This window comes from Melospiza melodia, chromosome 1 (assembly GCF_035770615.1).
Source record: "Melospiza melodia melodia isolate bMelMel2 chromosome 1, bMelMel2.pri, whole genome shotgun sequence".
In the NCBI taxonomy this organism is placed as follows: domain Eukaryota; kingdom Metazoa; phylum Chordata; class Aves; order Passeriformes; family Passerellidae; genus Melospiza; species Melospiza melodia.
The window spans coordinates 12,721,274-12,744,000 of record NC_086194.1 but is presented as its reverse complement, the minus strand read 5'-3'; the positions used below and the strand labels follow the sequence as shown (position 1 = coordinate 12,744,000).

General features: G+C 41.2%; 1 protein-coding gene across 1 annotated transcript; it reads left to right on the top strand.

Moving 5' to 3' along the window:
- The first annotated feature begins 428 nt into the window (after positions 1 to 428).
- On the top strand, positions 429 to 9,430 carry KLF6 (KLF transcription factor 6). The gene is made up of 4 exons (XM_063148271.1): positions 429 to 834; positions 3,700 to 4,273; positions 6,023 to 6,146; positions 6,567 to 9,430. The coding sequence occupies exons 1-4, from the start codon at positions 733 to 735 to the stop codon at positions 6,616 to 6,618; spliced, it is 852 nt and encodes a 283-aa protein (XP_063004341.1). The 5' UTR covers positions 429 to 732; the 3' UTR covers positions 6,619 to 9,430.
- Positions 9,431 to 22,727: the final 13,297 nt, after the last annotated feature.

The following is a 22,727-nucleotide window of genomic DNA, read 5'->3' as shown; positions in this document are numbered from 1 at the left end:
GCGCGCACACACCGCCCCTTCAGAAGAAAAAAAAAAAAGCCCAGCCGCTGCTTCCCCGCTTTATATACCCTGCTAAAAATAGCCTGCCGCCGGGCCGGCCAATCAGGAGGGGGCGAATTTCGAATCGGGCCAATGGCGGGAGCCGTCACGGCCGGGCTCGGTCACGCCAGGAGGAGCCGCGATGTCTGAGGCGCGGCGATTGGGCGGCTCTGACGTCACCGGCACGCGGGTCGCGGGGCGCGCGGCGGGGATTGGGCGGCGGCGGCGGGCGGCGCGCCGGGATCACGCGGGGCGGGGGCGGGCGCGGGGGCGGGGCGGCGGCGCGGCCGGGCAGAGCTTTGAATAGGGAAGTTTTGCGGGGGGCTCCGCTCGCAGAGTCCGCGCCGTGTTTGCAAATATTGGGGCCGCTCCTGCGCCAGGTCCGCCGGCCGCGGGAGGGGGGACAGCCGCGCGCCCGCCCCGGGAGACGTCCTGCCCTGCTGTGCGATTAAACTTTGCATGAAACTTTGGGTCTTTTTTCCTCCCCGAGCTCCTCAAGGAATTAATATATATCTCTATATATACAATTTTATTTTTTTTTTCTTTTTTTCATCTCTGGAGGAAGGGGGGGGGGGCTTGGAAACTGAGAGCAGAGGTTGACACCCCCCCGCACACACCCCGCAACCCCTGCACATAAAGGAGGCATCTGTATTTTTGGTAACCAGCACTGACTTTGTTGTTGCAACTTGAGACATGGATGTTCTCCCAATGTGCAGCATCTTCCAGGAACTCCAGATTGTGCACGACACGGGTTACTTCTCAGCCTTGCCGTCCCTGGAGGAATATTGGCAACAGGTAAACGAGGATGTCGATGTTGTTGTTGTTGTCGGGGATTTTTTTTTTAAGCCGTATTAAAGGATAAGCGGATTTAAGAAAGAAAAAGAAAAAAAAAAAAAAAAAGGAAAAAAAAATCAAGCCCAAGTGTCAGCGAGGAGTTTGGGGAGAATTCAGCACAAATGTGTAGAGATGTTTTGAAGCAGGTGTTTCGGCTTTGAGCGGACGGCTGTCTGGGGGGCACAGTCCCGAGGCGGAGGAAGGAGCTGCGCATCCCCGTCGCTCGCTGTTTACCGCCGGCGCTGCCGGGGGCTGTCAGCGCCCGCGGCCGCCCCGCTCCGCAGCCGCGCCGAGCCGCCGCTCGCTCCACACCGAGTCCTGGCAAAAGTTTTGCGCTTGTACCCGGTCCAGACTCCACAGCTGGGTCTTGTCATCCGAGCTCCCTGCCTTGGCCAAGGGCTGCTCTGCGCCCTGTGCTGTGGTTTATGTTTTTGGTTTATTTTTTGCTGGTGTTTTTTTTTTTTTTGTTTTGTTTTAATTTTTTTTTCTGCAAATGTATACAATTATTGTTTTTGTTCCTGGCGAAGACGGGGAAAAAGCCCTTCAGGAGTGTCGGTGCACACCGTGTCCGTGTGTGTGCCTGTGTGTGTACATGTACAGAGCGCGGCCGTTCCCAGCGCAGGGAGCTTTGTCGAGCCCGTGAGTTGTCAGTCATATGACAGCGATCCCCTTGTGCTAATTGCCGTGGCCGGCAAGGGAGAAGAACGGAGCCTTCTTCCCTTTAATGGACATATTTTTTTGCCCATTTTTTTTCCCTTCCCTTCCTCTCTTTGCTGCGGGACGGCGGGGTCTGACAGCCCCGGGGCAGCGGGGCCGGCGCTGCGCTCGCTGCCCGGCGGGGGCTGCTCAGCCCGGGCACCGGATCGGATACCTGCTGGCTTTGCACAAGGACGAAGGAGCCTTTCCCAGAAGGTTGAAATGCAAAGTGTTACAACCTTCACATGCCTACTAATTGTATGCGATGACTTTTATTTTTTTTTTTCCCCCTCTCTCCCTCCCCCCGCTCCCCTTTCAGAGCGGCAGCTCCATAGTACGTGATTGAAATGGAGCTAAGTAGTTTCCTTCAGGCATTCGGGCTCTTGGCGAAGCGCCAGCCCTCGTTCCCAGTAGCCTTCAGAGGCATTTAAACTCGGAGAGCTTCACTCTGCTCCCCATTACTAATCTACCTAATGAGGAATTTAAATTAGCCGGGAATATGAAAGTTTAACAAGATCTTAATAAATGCTTTTTTTTGCTTGTTTTCACGGAAAATCTAAGCACTATTGTGCTGTCCCTGTAGAAACCCTTCTTGTTTTTAAAAGCATTGCAACCCAGTTCCCTAATTATAGACAAATACATAAATACCGTGTGCAACAGTGGGTTTGGTTTTTGGGGGTTGTTCGTGGTTCTGATTTTTCTGTCCGATTTTTGCCCACACTCGGAGCCTGACCAGAGCATGTGACCCAGTTTACTGGAGCAGTGCTGGGGGAGAAAGGAGGCTGCTCCCATGGCGGCTCTGCTCATGGGCAGATGGAAAGGGGCTGTGGGGGGAATGTGTGGCGTTTGGGACCGGGTTTTGCTACCGGGCTTGGAAAAGGTGATCTTGCTAAAATAAGTAGTGTTTGGTTTGGAAACTTGGTGTGTCCGTTTTCTGTGTAAAGCTTCCATATGGATCATTTCCTATAGTGGAAAGAATAATCCCGAAACATCAGCTTGTTGCCATAACAGTTCACGTTCCTCTTTTTTTTTTTTTTTTCTCCTTTTTTTTCCTGTTCTCTGAAAGATGGCTAGAAAGTCAGCAGGGTGAAATGAAATTGAAACCCACAGTTTCACCCATTTGGAGTGGTTTTGTTTTTTGTTTTGTTTTCTGTCATGGAGTCAGGAGAATGTGGTTGGGGGGAAGTTGTCCATGTACTGTTACATGTACATTTGCAGAGTACTTTCTTGGCAGATGGTCATGGTTTTAAAAGGAAGTCTCCTTTGGCATTGCGTGAAAGAAAGAGATGACTCATACAGTTGCACTCTTGGCCAGTAGATAAAGTTCTTGTTCATTGTGGGACTCCCAGCAGGACCTCAGAGTAATTTCCCATTTTGCATCCTATAGAACAGAACATTTCTGTTCTGGAACTTTTTTCCTCCCCTCTCCTCTGTGGTTGAAGTTCTCCCTGTTCCTCTGAACACGCATGGGAGCAGTTTGGCTTGTGTGGTGTGCATGCCAGTGTGCTTGGAAATGACATTCTTTGAAAGTCGAGTGTGCTGTGTTCTCATGCACAGGAAATGGGAGGATGTCTGCTGCTCCATTGATGTCCCCAGAAGACAGGCCGGCAGCTCTGCAGCCATGCTGAAATGTGGCTTTGTTTTCTCACACAGGGTTTGGGTTTTAGCTGGGTGTCAGAGCACATTGTATTCAGTTGGATCTTTGCAGCCTTGTGTTCGTGTGAGAAAGAGATACAAAACAACTTGAAATTAGTCAAGGTGCAAGAGCAAAGTGTAGTTTTATGTTGTGGTTCTCTATGGTCCTTTTCAACGTCAACCTGCTGAAAACACAGATTTTATGATGAGAGTGATGATAATTCAACTGAGTCATTAGAATGCTATTTTGGAAACCAAAGCTGACTTGCACCTTCAGCTGTGTGTTTGAACTCTTGCCCAGGTCTTGAAAACTGATTTCTTTTCATCGTAACAGTCACCTAGTTACGGCTTGAGGAGCCTTTAATTTGTTTTGAACCCAGAAACCTCAAATCGAACGTACAACATTCCTGCATGCCTTTTGAAGTGTAAAATAATTTGGTTTATTTTTAAGCAGGCCTGTAACTTTCCTCTGTTTTTTCCTTCTCTTTCACCTAGACATGTCTGGAGCTGGAACGGTATCTTCAGAGTGAACCCTGTTACGTTTCTGCATCTGAAATCAAATTTGATAGCCAAGAGGATCTCTGGACCAAAATTATTCTGGCACGTGAGAAAAAGGAGGAATCTGAACTGAAGAACACATGTGTCCCAAAAGAGGACAATCTTGCTAGTCAGAACTTAGAGACCAACAGTTTGAATTCTGACGTGAGCAGTGAATCTTCAGACAGCTCTGAGGAGCTCTCGCCCACGACAAAGTTTACCTCTGACCCTATAAGCGATGTTTTAGCCAGTTCAGGAAACTTGAGTTCATCTGTCACTTCCACTCCCCCTTCGTCTCCTGAGCTGAGCAAGGAGCCTTCTTCCCAGATATGGAGTTGTACGCCGGGTGAGTTGCATTCACCGGGGAAAATCCGTACCGGTACCACTGGAAAGACTGCAGAGAAAGGTGCACCCTCGGCCGGTGACACCTCGCCCGATGGCAGAAGGCGCGTTCACAGGTGTCACTTTAACGGGTGCAGGAAAGTTTACACCAAAAGCTCACATCTGAAAGCACATCAGCGCACTCATACAGGTTAGTAACCCTCAATGCTTATTGACACCTGGCAGCTGCGGCAGGGAATACCCTGTGGTGGTGGTGGTGGTGATGGTGGTGTCACGGCGTTGCTCAATCGCTGGGTGGTAGCCCAGGTTTGGAGAGATGATGTAATAGCAGCAGAGGCTTACCAGCATGGAAGACATCACTTCCTCATTCCCTTCATGAGCCAGGGCACTTGCTGGTGGATTAGGCTGCTGTCATAGCAAATAGGAGCCACTCGTCTAAGCAGGCAGTGGCTGGGAAGCTGCAGCAGCACGTGGTCTTCAGGAGCAAAGGTCCAGCCAAAATAGGTCTGGACTATTTTGGCCTGGAAAGGACAGGCCTTTCTTGACAATTATTTTTAAAGCAAAAGTGTGCTAGGACATTTTTGCTAAAAAAAAGGAATGTATATCCAAAAATCAGTCAGATCTGTAAGAACTTGTTGTTATGCTTCAGTCCACATTGGGTCTATTTTATCAGACATACCAAGGCCTTGGTTATATTAAGTATATCTATATTTGTAACTCATTTAACACTTATGCGTGCCATTGTTATCAGCAAAATATCTTGGAAAGCCACGGTGTGTTGTTGTCCCTCTGACACATCTGCCCAATTGGACTTAAATGTATGATCTATACTGTATAATTTGATCCCAAATTACTGAACAACATTATTTTATTTTTATGAAACCTGAACTAAAAATAATCCTGTGTGTTACTGGGAAAGAAAGTGAGGAAGATAGACACTTCAGGGCTTTTATAAATATTTTATGGTTGAAGTAGCCTGCTGATGTGCTTGTTTGAGCATTATTATTTGACATCTCTTTATGACAGCAGTTAGATATGTAGAGCAGTGCCTTGGCTCAGTAGGCATGGCTTAATGTGAGGAACTGGCATGGTGCTCTTGGTGTACCAGTCCAAACACCTATATGCATGGTTGGCTTTTTTATTTTTTCCCCCTAAGATGTGGGAAAGAGAATTCAGGGAGAAAATTCTATTTTGACTCATGAGCTTAACATTTTGTGGCTTTTATGGGAAGTCTGATCAAGCTCGGATGCTTCCATTGTTGTGCAGAAGTCAGATAAAACAGGATTATTTCAAAAGAAAAAAACTATTTCCCCTGAAACCGTGGTTGTTGAGCAGACATAAATAGCTACCAGGCTCAGAAGTATTGCAGAGCTGGTGTTCTGGTGCTGTCTGGTTGAGAACGTTCCTGTGAATGGAAGTGGTATTTCTTGAATGCTGAAATAGCAGTGTTCAAAGTGGTATGCAGGCTTTTCCAAGAATAAGTGGCTCAGCAAAAAGGAGGTTGCATGTTATGCAGATGAGTGAGTGACAGAGGACTTTGATGCAATACAGTAGCCTAATTGCATTTTGGAGCCTAGCTGTGCTGTCTTTAATCACCTTTGTGAGGTGAATGGTACCTGTTTGGGAGTAAGCCTGCCATTAGGGATGAACAGGAATGGTAGAGGGCTGGATTCCTTTGTTTCCTGGGAGCCTGTTTAATCACTTTTTATTATTATTATTTTTCGTGAGAATGAGATTATTTGATGTGCTGTTGCAGCAAGACAGGTAGGAATCATGTGGATGAATTTTGTGAGCCTTCTTTGCTTACATGTTCTGAAGCATTCAGATAGGTTGAATAAAATTTTCTGTCTTCGGAGGAGTGAAGGAGGTTTACATAGAAAATGATAGCACCTGTCTTTGAATGAAGTCATGACTAACATGTAATCTGCTTTCTTTGTAGGGGAAAAGCCTTACAGATGTTCATGGGAAGGGTGTGAGTGGCGTTTTGCAAGAAGTGATGAATTAACCAGACACTTCAGAAAGCACACTGGTGCCAAGCCTTTTAAATGTAGTCACTGTGACAGGTATGTGGTTGAAATGAACCCTTTTAAATAGTTATTTTTAATGCTTGTTGGAAAGCCAGTCTAGGCTGCTTTTCATAGGAGTTATTTGGGAACACCACCATGTCTGGTAGTTTTAAGGAACTATTTAATATTTAGGCTGGGAGAACCCTTCCATTTTGCTAACCGTTGGGAAGCGGTTTGTAGCCCGATCTTGCCGATGAGCGTCGATAAGTCCGCAGCGCTACCACCGCCATCTGCAGCGCTCCTGGGTGCCCACAGACACCCTGAGCACTCCCGTGTGTCCCGGGAATGCCAAGTCCCTCCTCCAGCAGCTGTGTGGGAGCAGCAGAGCGAGGGGAGGTGCCTCAGCCCCGCGTGGTGTATCGCGCGTCGCGTTCCGGCGGCCGCGGGCTAACGCGCGGCCTCGCTCTTGCCTTGCAGGTGTTTTTCCAGGTCTGACCACCTGGCCCTTCACATGAAGAGACACCTCTGAGCGGGTCAAGAGGTGAATCCTGCGGGCTAAGAGGCGTCAAGGTTGAAGAGCCTTGAGCGGAGGGATGCGTGTTCCAGCCAAAGCATGCCATTTTGCACCCTACCCAGTTGCCTCCAGGACCTCACTTCCTTGAAGGTCTTTTGAGGGCTAATAAGTCATGTAAGAACGGCATAGCAACCGCGGTGCGTGATGTTTGGGGTTTCCTGGACTCATACACTGGTATCTAACCTTCTGAGTGGCTCCTAAGCCTTTGCCGTGAGCATGTGCACTGAGAATGTTAATGATTGGGCGACTGTATGCGATGAGGATCTCTTGATGACTGTATGCTGAGGCACATTTTTTTTCTTGTGGTTGTTTTATAACTGTAAGAGAAAAAAAATAGTCTGAATGTCTTGTATGTGAGGAATATCTCGTGAGATGGGACGACCACCAATCATTTCCAAGGGGTGGGGGGAGGGGTGTCTGCACCTTTTTAGAGGGAAAACCTGAGAGGGGGAAATGGGGGAATAAAAAGAGTCAGGATGCCAGAATGGAAATGGGGAAAACCTCCCTGTTCCTGTGTGAGAGGAGCTTTAGGTGTCTGGTGCAGCTATTAAACGTGCAATGTGTCAAGTAGCTTGTTTTACTTGCTACAGAGCTCATTTGTAATCCATTGTATAAGCTGTGTATTTACAAATGTAACACAACTATAACTTTTCATTATAATACAAAGGTTATTGCATGGTTCTGGGGAACTATATGCTTTTCCATTCTTTAATCAGGACTGCAGTTTTGATTCCAGTTAAGAGCAGCTAAAATACAATTGGTCTAATGTTACATAATGTATGGAACATGAATAATTTTTTTGTTGGGTGGATAAAACCACTATTGGTTAGAAACTGATTTTTCTCATGCAGCTAATTTTTCTCTTATTTATGCCTTGAGGACTAACTTCTGGTTTTCTAGCTGTTAATGCACTGTTGACCTTAATAATGGTGCCTTATGCAAGTGACCTTCTCTTGCAGGGGGTCTTATACAGGGGTATGGGTGATGCATGCTTTATTAAGGCTCTCTTTTCACCTGGCATTGTACTGTATCAAATGTATAATATGAGGGGAAAAAAAGGTTACTTCCAGGGTCCTCCTTCACAAAGACAAATATAGAGAAAAGTCATTCATGTCAGTACAGTATTTGTTTAACTTAGACAATTTGACTGTGTTACAGTATAATGCATATGCCAATTGAATACCTGACCAGTTCTGCCACCTTGAGACTTTTTTTATATTGACCTTGCACAACAACTGTGTATATACACACCCCAACTGTACTTAATATGTCAAGTTTTCATACATATTAAAGATACAGAAGTATTAAAAGATGTATTTGCTTAAAAGGCACAAGTTTCACATCTATATATCTAGCTATCTGTTGGTCATACAGAAAGAAACTATATTACTTTTTTTTTAAAAGTGGGCAGAAAAATAATTGTGTATGTATATTTGTGTGTACAGTCTGTGTATGTGTGTATATATATAGATAATATATAAATATTTTTTTTAAAAGGAAAAGAATTAGAACACATAGCTAGAAAATGCCACAGCCCATCAAAATATTCCCTCTTCCCCCTTCCTCCCTGCAATATGGTCATTAAGGAGACAAAGAAATGAAAGATACAGTTAATTAAAACCTAGCATTTTTAGAGGCTTTACCTTTAGCTTAATGGTATGCTAAAGGCTTTGTTGGCATTCAGTCCTTCTCAGACTGCTGACTGTGTTTTGTAGTTATTAGGTTGTCTGGAATAGCGTATCTGTGGCCATTTAAGAATGATATGAACCGAATTTTGGCATGCTAAAAGAATATTAGCTGTGTGCAGAAGAAGTACACTCGGGTTTTGGCCTTCCAGCTTACTGGAGGACCTGTGAGTGAGCTAGTCGTTGTGGTGGTTAAGCTCTAATTTTACATAGTTCAGCTAAAATAAAGGCTGTTTTTCCCTAGAGTAGGAATAGTCTGTCCAAAACCAGTTTTGTTTTGTTTTGTTTTTTTTAAACCAGCTCACTACAGTTGATGCAATGAAACATGTGACCCGTTTCTTTTACTATTAATTATCAGTCTTGCTTACTCTGCTAATATTTTGGTATATCTTCCTGGAAATGTATGTAGATAAGTGGTTTAAAAAAAGTATATGCAAGTGATCTGGTTCTATGGAACACACAGGCTTAAATCATTCTCATTTCATTTTTAATTTAAATTGCCTGAAAATGCACTTTTTTTTTCTTCCCCCAAACAGAAAAAAAAAAATCTAGAAAATGAATTTCTATTTACAATTGGGTTTTGTTGTATTTTTAACTCCTTGTTTGCATTGTCCTTGACTTAGCCGTAATTCTTATAAACAAGAAATTAAAAAAAAAATTAAAAACAAACAAACCAACCCCAAACAAACAAAAAAAAAAAAAAACTTGCACTGGCTTGTCTCAATTGTGAAATACCATCAGACTTGTGTGGATGGGGTGGGGCTGTGTGCCATATGTCAAATGCCTGTAATTTTCTTAATAAGCAAGTACATTTTGTTCAGGTGATAACTGAGCCTCAATCAAGCTGAAAAATAAAAAAAATAAAACATTTTTGCTTGAAATTTAAGAAGAAAAAGTTTCTATTAGTGAAATTTCTTTTTTTGTTTTTGAAGCACCCTGTTATCTAAAGAATCTCTTTGTAAGATTTTTGTAAAAATTTTGTTTTACAAGATTTTATTTGAAATTGTTTTTTGCAAGATTGTTATATTTCTGTATGAATGTATTTTTTATTGGAATAACATAAAAAGAAATTCTTATCAGCATCACGTGTCTGTTTTCATCTTTCTCCTCTCCAAGTCCTACACACCAAACAATGTCAAGTCCTGTGTTGCTGCTTTGTCTTGAGTCACACCTGGTCACGGGTGCAAACACCTTTGGGTCAGGTCACTTTGTGGAAGACAAGCCCTGTTGGGAAAATAATGTTGGCAGTAGAAACCAGGAGTTCTTCCATATCTGCCGAGCTGCTCTTGTCTCGTGGCTTGCCTCAGCGGAATAAATAGTTAATGTGATTGTTGCTGCAAGGCTGCACCTTCGTTTCGAATCGCTTGTTCTGGAGAGGTGAATGCACATGGGACGAGTCGGGCAGGTGGGAAAGGAGGTTCAGTGGGCATTCAAAGGGAAGGACGAAGCCACAGAGGTGGTGGCAGGGCTGGAGGCGCCTGCCCTGGCAGCTGCTGCTGAGTGTGGGCCTGGAGCTGCCTGGTCCATGGGAAAGCCAGCCCAAACCTTGAGGTGCGGCTGTGGGAAGGAGGGCTTGGAAGGGACTGCATGGGATCTGCCTGCTCCAGATACCTGAGGCTGCTGTGGGGCTGACCTGACCCACATGCTGGTGGTGACCTTCAGCCTGTCACACAAACCTCTCTGAGCCACATTTCTTTCAGAGCAATGGCTCTTCAAGGCATTCCTGGCATGCACCCTGGCTTGAGACCCATGTAGAACTTGTTTCACGTCGCCTTGTGGCTCCTGCTTCACTCATGCTGGTGTTAAAAGTCCCTCTCAAGCATTGAGTAAAAACAGTGGCAAAATGGCAAATTTTTTTGCTGAGAAACTGTCTTTGAGCATGTGAATTCGGTTTGTGTTAACATTTAATGGATTTAGATGATTTAGGAATGGTCTAAAATGATGCAAAAGAACTGAAACAATAAACAGAGATTGAGGCAGAAGCAATGTGGAAAAGGTACCCTTGCCACCTTCTCCAGTTAGCCCTGCAGTGGGCTGGTAAATGGACATAATGCCTGCATTAGGCATGGCAGAAATGGCAATTTAGGCAAATTAGTGGTCTGCAATGGGAGGGGTACATTAAGTTTTACCACTGGTATATCTCATGCAATGGAACACAGATGCCTTCTGGGAAGCTTAGTTAAAGTTTCAATAGAAATAGAAAAGGCTACTGAGGTTTACAGATTGAGATATTTTGCCTCCTCATGAAGAAATGGAAATATTTTTAAAGAACTCAGCTTGACCTCAGAGATTCTCCACCCAAAATGTTCAATGGGTGTGTAATATAGAACAAGGTTTGGCAAATTTTTTCCTGTTTATTTGGTGTCTGTCATCTTGGGCTGTGTCATACTCTACCTTTAAAAAAAAAAAGAAAAAGCCTGAAAACTCCTTTTTGAGGATGTTATTGTGATCCCACTACTTTTTTTATTTCTCAGAGAGATTGTACTGAAAAAACAGCAATGTGTGCAGAAAAAAAGAGACTACTGACAGCTATTGGGCAAGAAGGAAACTACAAAGCAGAAAGCAATAGTGTATTTCAACATGCACATCTTCTGCAGGTTTGCTTAATTCTGGATTTTGAAATGCAGAGCAGAGGGGAAGAGACATGAATTTGAGGGTGAAGAAGTCAGGTTGCTGAGGTATGGAGATAGATTAGTAGCCTCTGCAAGTTCCAACAACTTCAGCTGAGGTTAGAAAGGTGAAGAGAAGGACAGAGCCTGTGAGCCAACATGTTTGCACAGAGGTTAGATATGGCGTGTTTGTGCAACCATCAAGGTGAAACAGTTAAAATCCCAAAACAGCCCATTTGGATGTTTGTTTTGGGGGGTTTTTTATCCTCTTGGGTGTGAAAAATCCAGGCATACAAGTGGTCAGTGCAAGTAGGGTGTATCACAGTTCACCAGATTATTTGAACAACTGTGTAATATAAATACAACATGACTTTGAAGTTCACAATAGACAGGTGATTGCTATTTTATTAAATTGGATGTCCATATTGTTTAGAAGTTACTGTCTTCCCTCCAAACCATATTGCAATTTGAGATAAACTGAATCTGGAATTGTTTGGCCTGTTAAGTCATGTTGAAAACAAGCTGTATTTTATTCTTTCCTCTTTAGGAGTTGCTCATGGTTTCTCTGCCTTTGTGTCCAACTTTTGCCTCTTCCATTCTTCTCAACTACTTGGGCATTTGTTCTTTATTTTGTTTAATTGCTCTGAAAGCTCTGAGGAATAGAAACAACCTCTGTAAATAACACAAATAGCAGCTGCAAAACTAGAAGCAAGGAGAAGGAAGAACACTATGGCAATTGTTTCAAAAAGTAGCTGAGTGTTCTTTATGCAGCACCAAAAGAATACGTGACCTCACATATTTACACAAGAGGGAGAGACAGTGTTTGATAAGATGAAAGCTCCATGGTCCATCCATTGGAGGTCTCAGCCTTGTCTGGAGAGTGGAGTTCAGGTAGACTGTAACAATAAGGGAGCTCTTACTGCATGAGATTCTGTGGGCAGATGCAGGTAAAAAAGGTTTACCATCACTTTTTAAAGAATGAAAGACCTGGTATTTCCTCCTGTTCCACCATTTCTTCAGAAATTCCTTGGACTAAAAATGGCTTAGATAGGAAATATCTACACTGTTTCTTCATTAAGCTTTTGCAGATTTGTTCCCTCTGGTAGCACTGGTTTATAAACTCAGCAACAATACCAGTACTCCAGTTCTTTATTTCTAGTGACAAGAGGTTACCAATCAGCTCATACTTCCACAGAAGTCTGCCTCATCAACTGGGATTGTGTAGCCAAAAGGCATTAACAGGTGCTTCTGAAATAAAGCCTCTGACATGGCAAGAAGCTCTGCTGAGATTATACAGTCCAAGGCAATGGTATCTTTATATTTTTTCCCTTCAGCTCTTTTACCTCTACACTTGCTGTTTCATCCCTTATTCATGGTCCTTGGATATATGGCATTTATTTTTGATCAAACCTGTAGCAATACTGTCTCATAACCATTTGAGCTCTTACATTTAAGGGAGAATGAGCAGACAGAGTATTGCTTTTGCACACAGGTCTACAGAGGTTTAATCAGTCTAGGATTCATTGGAGCTACCCTGGGAAATAAGGGTTTGCAGGTTCATGCATTAATATTGTGAGGCATTGGTCAAAAGCTCATTTAAGTCAAGGAGAAATTCCTCACTGAATTCGACTTGCTCCAGACAGTCATTTTTTTCATAGAGCTGAACCTGAGGAGAAAGTACATTTGAAATCCATTCAGAACCAAATTTTCATTCAATGACATTTATGACTATATTTTATCCATTTCCTGTTGAACATTTGATAGCTGGAGTTCACAAGTACAAGCATTACAAAGATGATTTTTTTAAAATAGAAGTGTGATTTTTTTTCCTCCTGAAATTTATTTTTGATTGCAGACTGATGATAAACCCTGTAATTTGTTTTGCAGTGTCACTTACACAACAGCTATATAATGATTTTGTAAGTTATAGCAATGGCTATTTTGAGCTGCAGTGGTTTCAATCAGTATGCTTCATGAAGTATTAGCTGAGAAATTATTAACTGGAGAAATTAACTGAATTTGCAGGATATCACAGCAACAAAGGTAGTCTTATGGTTTTAAAAAAAAATTACTGCATCAGATACAAGCCAGCACATTTTGTTAAAAATGGAGAGAAACTATCCAGAATTTGCAATCGAGGCTACAGATCGGTCGTGTTCTTGAAGTATGGGTTTATAATTTGTCACAGGAAAATAACTCCATAAAGCAAAACCACTAAGGTGTTTTAAGATGATCTATTATGTGGAGGTGTCTAGTGCAGCCATTTTGGATTGGTTCATGATAGGAAACAGATGGTATATATGTTTATGTTTAACATTTAAGGAGGTATAGAAAGCAATTGGGAGGTGATGTATTTTGTTAATGGGCAAGTAAAGCCTCATATGTACAGTTAAAATAGAATGTAAAAAACAAGCAACATTTTTTCAGCACAAATGAGGCAATGCAACAACAGTTAAGTAGATTTATTTGACTTGTTTCACTTTAAATAATTTTAATGAGAAATTCTCTAAATGTTTTTGAGCAGAGATAGAAAGTAATCTGGTAACCACATGTCTCGATGTATGCCAAGCTGTTCTTTAACAGCACTTTCTCTCAATACAATATAAATTTAGCTGGAATTAGCATTGCTGAATATTAGTCCCTCAGTGCCTCACTTGCTAAACCTCCATATTCTTTTTATTGCCTCTGTGCATTTCAGAAGTAGAGTGTGTGGTCATTCTGGACAAAGGGAAATTATCTAATGGGGCTGGGGAAGGCAATGCATTGGTGAATTCTGCAGCAAACCGCTCAGTAATAATTCAGGAAGGTTGCAGATCTACGCTGAATACAGTAATATATTTTTCTTGTAATGTGCTGCCTTTTGCATTTGATACTGAATATATCAAAAATCTAGTTATGCATGCAAAGCTGTATTTTTCTGAGTTTTATGTACTTCACCTTACACATGCAGTAGTATGTTTTTTCATTTATAAGATTTATCTTTGAGCATGCACCAATATGACTAATGCTCATTTCCAAGCTCTGCTAGGCAAGTTACTCAGTCTTCTGGGGTTTACTTATTTGCTTTTGCTAAGTATGAAGAGGACATTGAGGGCAACTGGATTTTAGTAGATCCTCACAGTAATTAATTATTCATCAGCAGTAGAAGTATTAGCAGCAGCAGTCAGACATGCAGAGGAGGCTGAGATCTTGCTGTCGTGAACCTACAGGGACAGAGGCTCTTCCATCCAGGTTCTGCCTAATTAGGCCACGACACATTTGGAATTACCCACATCCAAAGACAGAGAAAGTCGTTTTACAACCTGTTCTGATGATCTCAGCATTTTTCCTTTTTCTGGTCAGACAGACAACCCTGGTGATATTGTAATATCCGTATTATAATTCCATTCAATCCGCCCTGTCTGTCACAGATGGATTAATTCTGGATTCATTCTCATCAGGATGGGAACTTCCCATGCAGAACATGGGGTTTCAATGCATTTTAGTGGGCATTTTTAGGCAGGACCTTGTAATGTGTACGCCTGTCTCACACAATTGAGTTATTTCTTATTTCATAATTTTTCTTCTATTTCTAACCACTTCCTTCTGGCAATAACTTTGGTATGTTCTACCAGTGACTTTTCTACAAATGATTTGGATCTACTGATATTCCTTCTTAATTTAAAAAAAATTTTTCAGAATTAATCATTTATCCCATAGATAGAAAAGAGTAAATAAGAGACGCAATAATGTTATAGTATTAATGGGATTTGAGCCTTGGTAGGAAATAGATGCATTATTCATAAGGATTGATGGTCTTTAGTGTCCCAACAGCCCCTTGTGAGGCTTTGGAGGTATTAGACTGGTCACTGGAGAGAAGGTTGCTCTAATGCTCAATAAGCTAGACTAAAAATATCGCTAGAATTATAAAGCAAAAAAAACTAATCAAATCCTAAATATAAACGCGCCGATACAAATCCATCCCCTAGTTATCTCCAGAAACCACCCTGCCTCAAAGGGCTGTCAGTGCCTTGTCCCCTATTATCTTTAATCAGGCAGAAGAGAGGCACTGAACGCCACGGTGGGTCTGTCTAACGAGGCTGCAGGTGGAACCCACAGCCTGTGCTTCCCGCTATCCCTGCGCCCCAGCCCCGCCAGCCAGGGAAAGGGCAGCCAGCAGACAAAGGCATGCAGTGCTTGCACAGCCCTCTGGAGCTTCTCCTCATTTCCATCCCCAAAGTCCAGACCGCAGATGCTTCACCAGGCAAAACCAGCCGGGATGACTGTAGGTAAAAATTATGTGGTAACGTGCAACAAAGGAGCTGACTAAAGGAGATTTCTGCAATGAGGTTTGCAGCACTTACACAGATGGGATCTACCCAGACTCTGGTCTCTGTGCGCCGTGACAGGACATTATTTATCTTAATTATAATGGATAACTTTAAAACAAAGGGGGGAAAAAAAAGGAAAAAAAGTGTGTATTCTCTCATGTATTCAAGCAGATTAAGCATTACAGTTGGAATATTTGTCAGAGAAGCTAAAACTGCTAGCCACCAAACAAATGCAGCCATGTAATTCAATATTAACAAATATCTTTTTCATTAGACATTAAGTATCTTGGAATAATGATGAGGTCAGACTCATGTGTTTGGCCAGGAGAGAGAAGAACATTCATAAAAGAAGAGCTGTGGGATGCAGCTGCTTTTGGCAAAAGGGCAGAACCCAAAGACTGCTCAAGTAGTTCAATATAAAGCAGATTTAAGCCTCGATTTTGATATAAGGTCTGTGCACACACCCTTCTGACCCTCACCTGCTGTCCCCTGAGACACCCCAAACCATACAGGACTGCCTTGGAGCACCCCAATGGAGGGACAGGGGCCATCTCTGATATGGGATGTGACATCCCAGAAGGAATATTATGTCCTCAGCCAAAGTCTGGGATGCATCAGGACCCTGAAGGTGATAAACTGAAGTGGGGAGAGTGGGTCAAGCATCAAGAAGAATGTAGATCTTTGTGATATTGGTGCTTGAAAGCACAAAGTAGAGGATGGGTGCTGAGACAAAACCTTCAGCCTTCATCCAGTAGCACATGGCTTTTGTCAGTGTTTGGTAAGAGGCGCTCAGATTTATACCTGCCTAGATACCCCTTACCAGAAAAGGAAACAGAACCCCCATACACTCTGCTGTGTCCTTCAAAACCATGAGATGTAAGTTTGAGTTTACATTTTAAGTTTAAAATTAAGTTCCTAATATAAAGTCATTAACAAAGAAAAAATAATGACAGAAAAAATAATGACATTATTAGGACCCCAAGAATTTAATATTTTTTATTAAAATGTATATACATATGTACACACATGAATAAATAGAAACATATTTTCTTTTCTATGATTTTTATTTTCTATATAATATCACATTCCAATTGAACAGTGTCCTTAAAAAGTCATCTGTGGGACTGGTAATAGTATTTCAGACTTAACCTTAGATGTAAGGTGAAACCAGCTGAAAACACTAAACAAAATCAAACAGTCTGGGCTAGTGAAACAGATAAAAAAAAACCCCAAACAAAAAACAACAGCAAAAACCATTAAAGACAAAAAAAAAAAAAAAATCAAACTTTTAAGGTGGTTTATTTTTGTTTTCTTTTTTTTATCTTAGACTTTGTGGCAATATGAGTAAGTAAATATGTAAACATTTAAGTTGTTGACAGTTATTTTCAATGAATCATAGAACCATGTTTCCACAAGCTAGGGACAAGGTCTTTGAAAAATATAAATTACTAAGTGAAATGTTGCCTTAATGTCTGAAAATCATGTTTTTTTGTGATTCTGTTTGGTTTTTATAAATTAAAATTCTGTATTTTGGATCCAGCAGAATGCATTTGGAATACGCTTGGATGATATTTTTTACAATAGAAGTTAGAAACTTCTGTTTTAAAAATGAAAGTTTTGGAACTAAAAAATAAAAAAAAAGCAAGTTACTCAAGGTCATACAATGAAGTGGTGTGAATTGCTCATGCTGAGGCAAGTGTGTGCAAATGAAATAATTTGCTAGAGTAGATAGGTAGTTTCCTTGATTTCATGGGCCAGAAGGGATGAGCCATGCCTTTCAGGCTGACAAAGTCTGGGGAAAAAAGATGTTAAAGCAAAACCACCCCCAAAATCTGGCAACATGGTCCTCCTTCACCTTAAGTCCAGAGAAGCAGCTGAGTCTTAGAAGTGCCTCAGGAGTGCCATTAGATATTCCTCTGTGGGAAGTCCATGTGAGCCTTGCTCTGTTCTGATTCTTTTTTCCTTTGTGCGGTTCAACCTCACATTTTTATCTCATTATTCTTAGCAGTGGTAAGTAACTATGACAGGAAGACAGAGTGGAAAATTAAGGCTTGTTAAGACTATTATACACCAAAAGGATCATGTCACAAATGAGATTTCAGTCTGCCCAGTTTGGGATATAATTAAGTTATCATGTTCAAGGTGGATGGGTTTGAGACAATAAAAGGGCAGTGGAGGTTGTTCAGTTTCAAAGAGGTGAATCTTTTTATATGGATGTGATTTTTGGAGCAGTAAGGGCCACCAGCTCTCTCCCAGCTGTTGAACAGGGTCTTCTGCTCCTGGAAAGGGAGAGCAGCTCCAGGGATACCATCATCCTTCAGGATGGTCTCCCTGCTAAGAAAATGCTATTTGGTTGTGTCTCATTTCGGTGGGCATATCACCAGTGTGCATTCTCTTCTGGCTCTGCTCTATAGGAACCTCTCAAGAATAAGAAAAAAAAATAAACTTAGCACCCTTTGGAAGAGTGACATGAGCTGAAAATTTCCCTGTCATGTAATTAACTTCTGAGGAAAGTATATTTAAGGTGGTGAATAATAAGCATATGCCAGTACTATGGACCGAGCAAGGAAGTGTCAACAAAACTGCAACAGGAAAACAGTGAGGCTTTTCTTGATTTTGAGAGAATACAATGAGCCTAATGTTGCTGCTTTCTCATTTTTTCCCTATATTTTCATCATGGAAGGCTGGGCAGGACTCAGCTGAATCACTGCTCAGAAGTCAGTCCAAAATGTGAGTGAGTCAAGCAGAGCATGGGCTACAGACTGACATGTGTGTTTCTTGTCAGTAGGGCTTGTCGTGCAGTCCTTGAGGGCATAATGGATGAGGGCTTTTTTTGCCTGCAAGTAGCCACAATAATTATGTGAATCATTCAGGGAAATTATATTGAAAGATATCATATCATAGAGCTGCAGAGTTTTCCACTGAAAACAGCAGCTTAGAAGAGCTTCAGAAGCGTGTTAACAAAGATGGTGCCTTGCTGGGATATCTATTATTACACTCACACAAAGAGATCAAGCTGGCGTGGGGGAGGGAGTGTTGGAGGAAGGAAAGAAAGAGAAGAGGGATCATAAAGAGTGACAAATAATACTTTTAAACATTATACTCTTCATTTACAAATTCAAAATTTAAATGCAAAGTATATGTTTGTACTTTTTTCCCCTATTTATCTTCCTTCCTTCCTCCCCCTCTCTTAACTTAGAAAGAGTAGGACAAATCTGTCCTCAGGGTTTTGCCCTGTTATCTTTCACCTTTTTCAGTCTGCCACTTCTTCAAAAGGAAATGCTGTCTATTTGTGATTTCAAGCTGTGCAACTAGTGAAATATTAGCCAAGACCTAAGTTCTTACTCTGGCAAAATGATTTTGCTTTCAATAAAATCTTGGAGCGAGGGAGTTGGAGGAGGGGTGGTGGTGGGGGAGCAGGGGGGAGCTGACAGGACACAGATACAACCAGCAATAAAATCAATTAGCACTGTATTGAAAACATCAAACAGCCCTCCTATCTACATAGGAAAGTTCTTTCTCCCCTTTGCCATGTAGGAATATTATGGAGATGTAGGGGTCCTGTGGGATATGAAGCACAGTGTGGAAGGCAGCTCCATCCTCATCACCAGGATTAGGGGAGAATGGGACAGTGGTGTCCCTGAAAACAACATTTGCTGGTGGTCACACTCTACAGGGGAACATCACACATTTATTGGTGGTCACACTGCTGCAGGGGAACAGTGGGCAGGAGGACAAGCCCTGGGCACGGGGCTGTGCTGCTGCAGCTGGGCAGGCTCAGAAGCTGCCCCTTGGCAGCAGAGGTGACTCCAGGAACCCTCAGCCCTGCTCCCCCTTCTCTGTGCCTGCATTTGCCTTCACACCACCTGCAGTGGGTGTTTGCCACTCTGGCAATACACATGTGCCAGTCCACATGAACATTCCTGTATTTCATCATCTGCATCACTATTGCTCCAGTGTTTCCACAGTGGTCTTGGCAGTCCCAGCTTCTTTACTGGGGATTACTAATGACAGACCACAATAAGAAAGAATTGCACAAAAGTTGTATATTTGTCTTTAAGGCTTGAAAACAAAGAATATCAAGCAGTCAGAGCTGCTTAGGAAGGAGGGAATTAAACTAGCCTACCTGTGCCCCACTGTGCTGAATCTGGTCCAGTTTTCTAGAAATGTTGATTCAGCAAAAGCAGGTGGCAAGGAATCTAACAGGAACAGCAGGAGAAACTAGATTTCAAAGTTTTCTCTTGTCTCAAACAGTTTCCTTCAACTTACTGGGTTTGAAATTGTTTGTACGTACATTAAAGGATCCTTCTTCCCCCTGCTCTTTTTGCAGAACAGGAAACCATGGTTCTTCTTAAAGCAGATATTTTGGGGAAAGACCTTTGTATAAAAATCTTGGTTTTTCATAAAAATCAGAAGCAGCATGTTTCCATAAAAAAAAAAAAATCAAACTTATGTTCGTTTTTTTTTTTAATGAAGGATTTCCTAACTATCTTGACTAAAAATATTTTTTTGTTGTTTACTTGCCTGTAAATGCAGAAAAAAATTAAAATTCCTGCTTTTAGAATACTTTCAATGGCAATAACTCACATTACCTATTAATGGAAGAAAATCACTGAAGTGACCCAGATTTCTTTTTTGCATTGTTATGAGAAATAGCTGCATACAGAAACTTGTATTTCTGGCAAGCAAAAATATTTTGTCATTCACAACTCCTAGACCCTTAGGCTAAAGCAGAGAAAGACATATCTGTTCTAAAATGAAGTTACAACTTCAGTTTTAAATCTAACCATGATATAACCTGTGTGAATAATATGTCAGATGAGCATAAAACCAACTGTCTAAGGACATTAGCTCCTTAGAAACATCATGGACTCTTTCCTCTGATGTCAATTTAAATTTGGGGATGTCTGCATCAAAGTCAGTGGAGTCAGAACTGTGTAAAACTGACATGATAGTAGGATGTGATCCTGCCTGCCTGTGTAACATCCACCATCTTCATCAATTCAAAGACTGAACTTGTGCCACACATAAAATAAACAGACATATTGTTTTCTGGGGAAGGCATAGCTGCCAAAGAATTGCTCTTGAAAAACATCTGTGGGCTTAATTTTGATCTCAGTGTTAGTCCAGCCAGATCCTCTGCACTGTATCATCACCACAGCAGTTTCAGAGCACAACTCATACACACAGAGACTGAGCTGTGGCCCATCTATCTGCCTGAATATATATATATATATATATATACATACATACATACATACATACATTGTATTTTATATATACATTATATATATACACACACATATACATTGCATTTTAGATATACATTATATATATACATATTTACACTGCATTTTAAGCTCAGTAGCTCACTGTCATTGACTTGCACAAGAAAAGTAGATATAAAATAAAAAGAAACATTAATATTGACTTAAACAACATAGAAAAACATTTCTTATTTGAGAATTCAGGTGGCTAAATGAGTCACTATGTGGTACCTCAGTAGTTTCATAATACTTTATTTTTATTGGTGGGTCAAATGAGTCAGCTGACTGAAGGTAGGATTTAAGACAATGGGTAATTAATGTATGGGTGAGTAAAAATACATACTGCATACCTTTCCGTCTCCACATGTTATTTTTTCCTTAATCTGATGCCAGATTCATTTGATAACAATGACTCAGCTTTTGCTGATTTTGCCCTGCCAGTGACAAACACACCCTTAGGAAATTTCATTTTCTCCTCCCAGAAGTGTGCTTGCAATATATTGTCAATGTTAAACCTTGAAATTTTCAACCTTTAAAGAGTAAAAGAATGTGGGTTTAAATTCTTTTATAACTATTGTAAAAGAATATGGTTTATTTACTTTGAGAAGAATGTGAAAACATGAGGTAAATGTCATCAGTAAAATTTCTCCATAATGCATGAAGAATCAGCTTTAAATTCTCATGCTTTTTCAGCCTATCAGTGAAATTACTGCTTTTTGTCCATTTCCACCAAAAGATGGAACAGCTAGGACTGGAAAATAATTTTAAAAATCATATTTTCTTTGCCCTGTTTAAATCAACACATCTCCAAACATGACAGAAACTACCTGCTGAAGATTTAATTCTCATTAAAAAAAAAACCAGGCAAAATTAACACCTAACCACACTTTATATATTTTATATGTTAATTTATTTTATAAGTTAATTTATTTTATAGGTTAATTTATTTTACAGACTTAATTCATGCAATATTTGCAAGGCCTTTGGCCTTGCTTTAGTTCACAGTATTATCCTACAACATTGTCAGATTCTGTGATACTGAACTGTCCCTTTCCAGACTGGAGTTCTGTTTTCAGCTAATGTGAGCCAGGGTAGCTCAGTAGATGCATCAATTTATGCTGGATTTGAATCTCAGCCTGTAGTTCCTTATAGAGTTATTGTTAAAGTGAAGTAAGCGGAAAGAGGAAAAATGATAGAGTCTAAAAAGATTTGGAACATTTTTTCAGGTGGCCTTCTCCCTAGTGAAATCAGAGCTCTATCCATAATTTATGGGCAAAAGAAGACACCTAAAAATAGGGTTCAAAGAAGGCAGTGCTTTGTGTGAAGTATTAAACAGTAGGAAATGACAAAGAAATGTTCAGACTTCTGCTCTGCCATCAAAGGCTGTTAAACGAACACAGGGTTAGAGGAAAACACCTTTTCCCATTTTGGATTTGCAGCTACAAATGACTCTTGGAATTAGTTTCATCTGTCAACTTCATCTTTTCTTGCAAAGAGCAGAGGGATATTCTCTTTTGGTATGTGTGAGATCCATGTTCATATATCTCTGAAATCCACTTTGGGGCAAGAAATTTCACCAGTGTTTTCCACAGTTCAGAAAAACCATCACTCTTCTTGAAGAATTCTGGAATGGTGCTGAAATTCAGTATTCAACTAGAATTGCTCCATTCAATATAAATTAAGAAAATTCTAATTGAAAGAGAGATTGAATTTTTATCTCGCTAGTCTGCTGAGTTATTTTCTCCCTGCTAGTTTAACCCCTAAATCTCTATATCTGAAATCAGAAAAATATCAGATTTGAATTTAAGCCTCCCCTATCTTAAAAAAGTGTCCTTTAACCACCAGGCTGCTGAAATTAGGGAGGGATACATATAAAATATTTTAGTTTTGTTTTAGAATCCACATTCAGATTAGTGTGTTAGCAGGTTCAAGAACTCGGGTGCAGTTCAGTGGCTTGGTTTTGTGAGGATGTCGGGCTGTGAACTTCTGTGTAAGAGGTGCAGATCAATGGACTTTTACAGACCATGCAGAAGTAGCCTAAACCATCTGAAGCCAGTGGTAATCCTTCCAAAAACTCCAGGAAGTTTTGTACATGCCTACCTACACCTCTGTCATTCTGGGATGATGTGTGCTGCTGGTTTCCTCACTGTGACCACAAAACCCCACGTGCACTTATAACAGTAAAAAACCAGT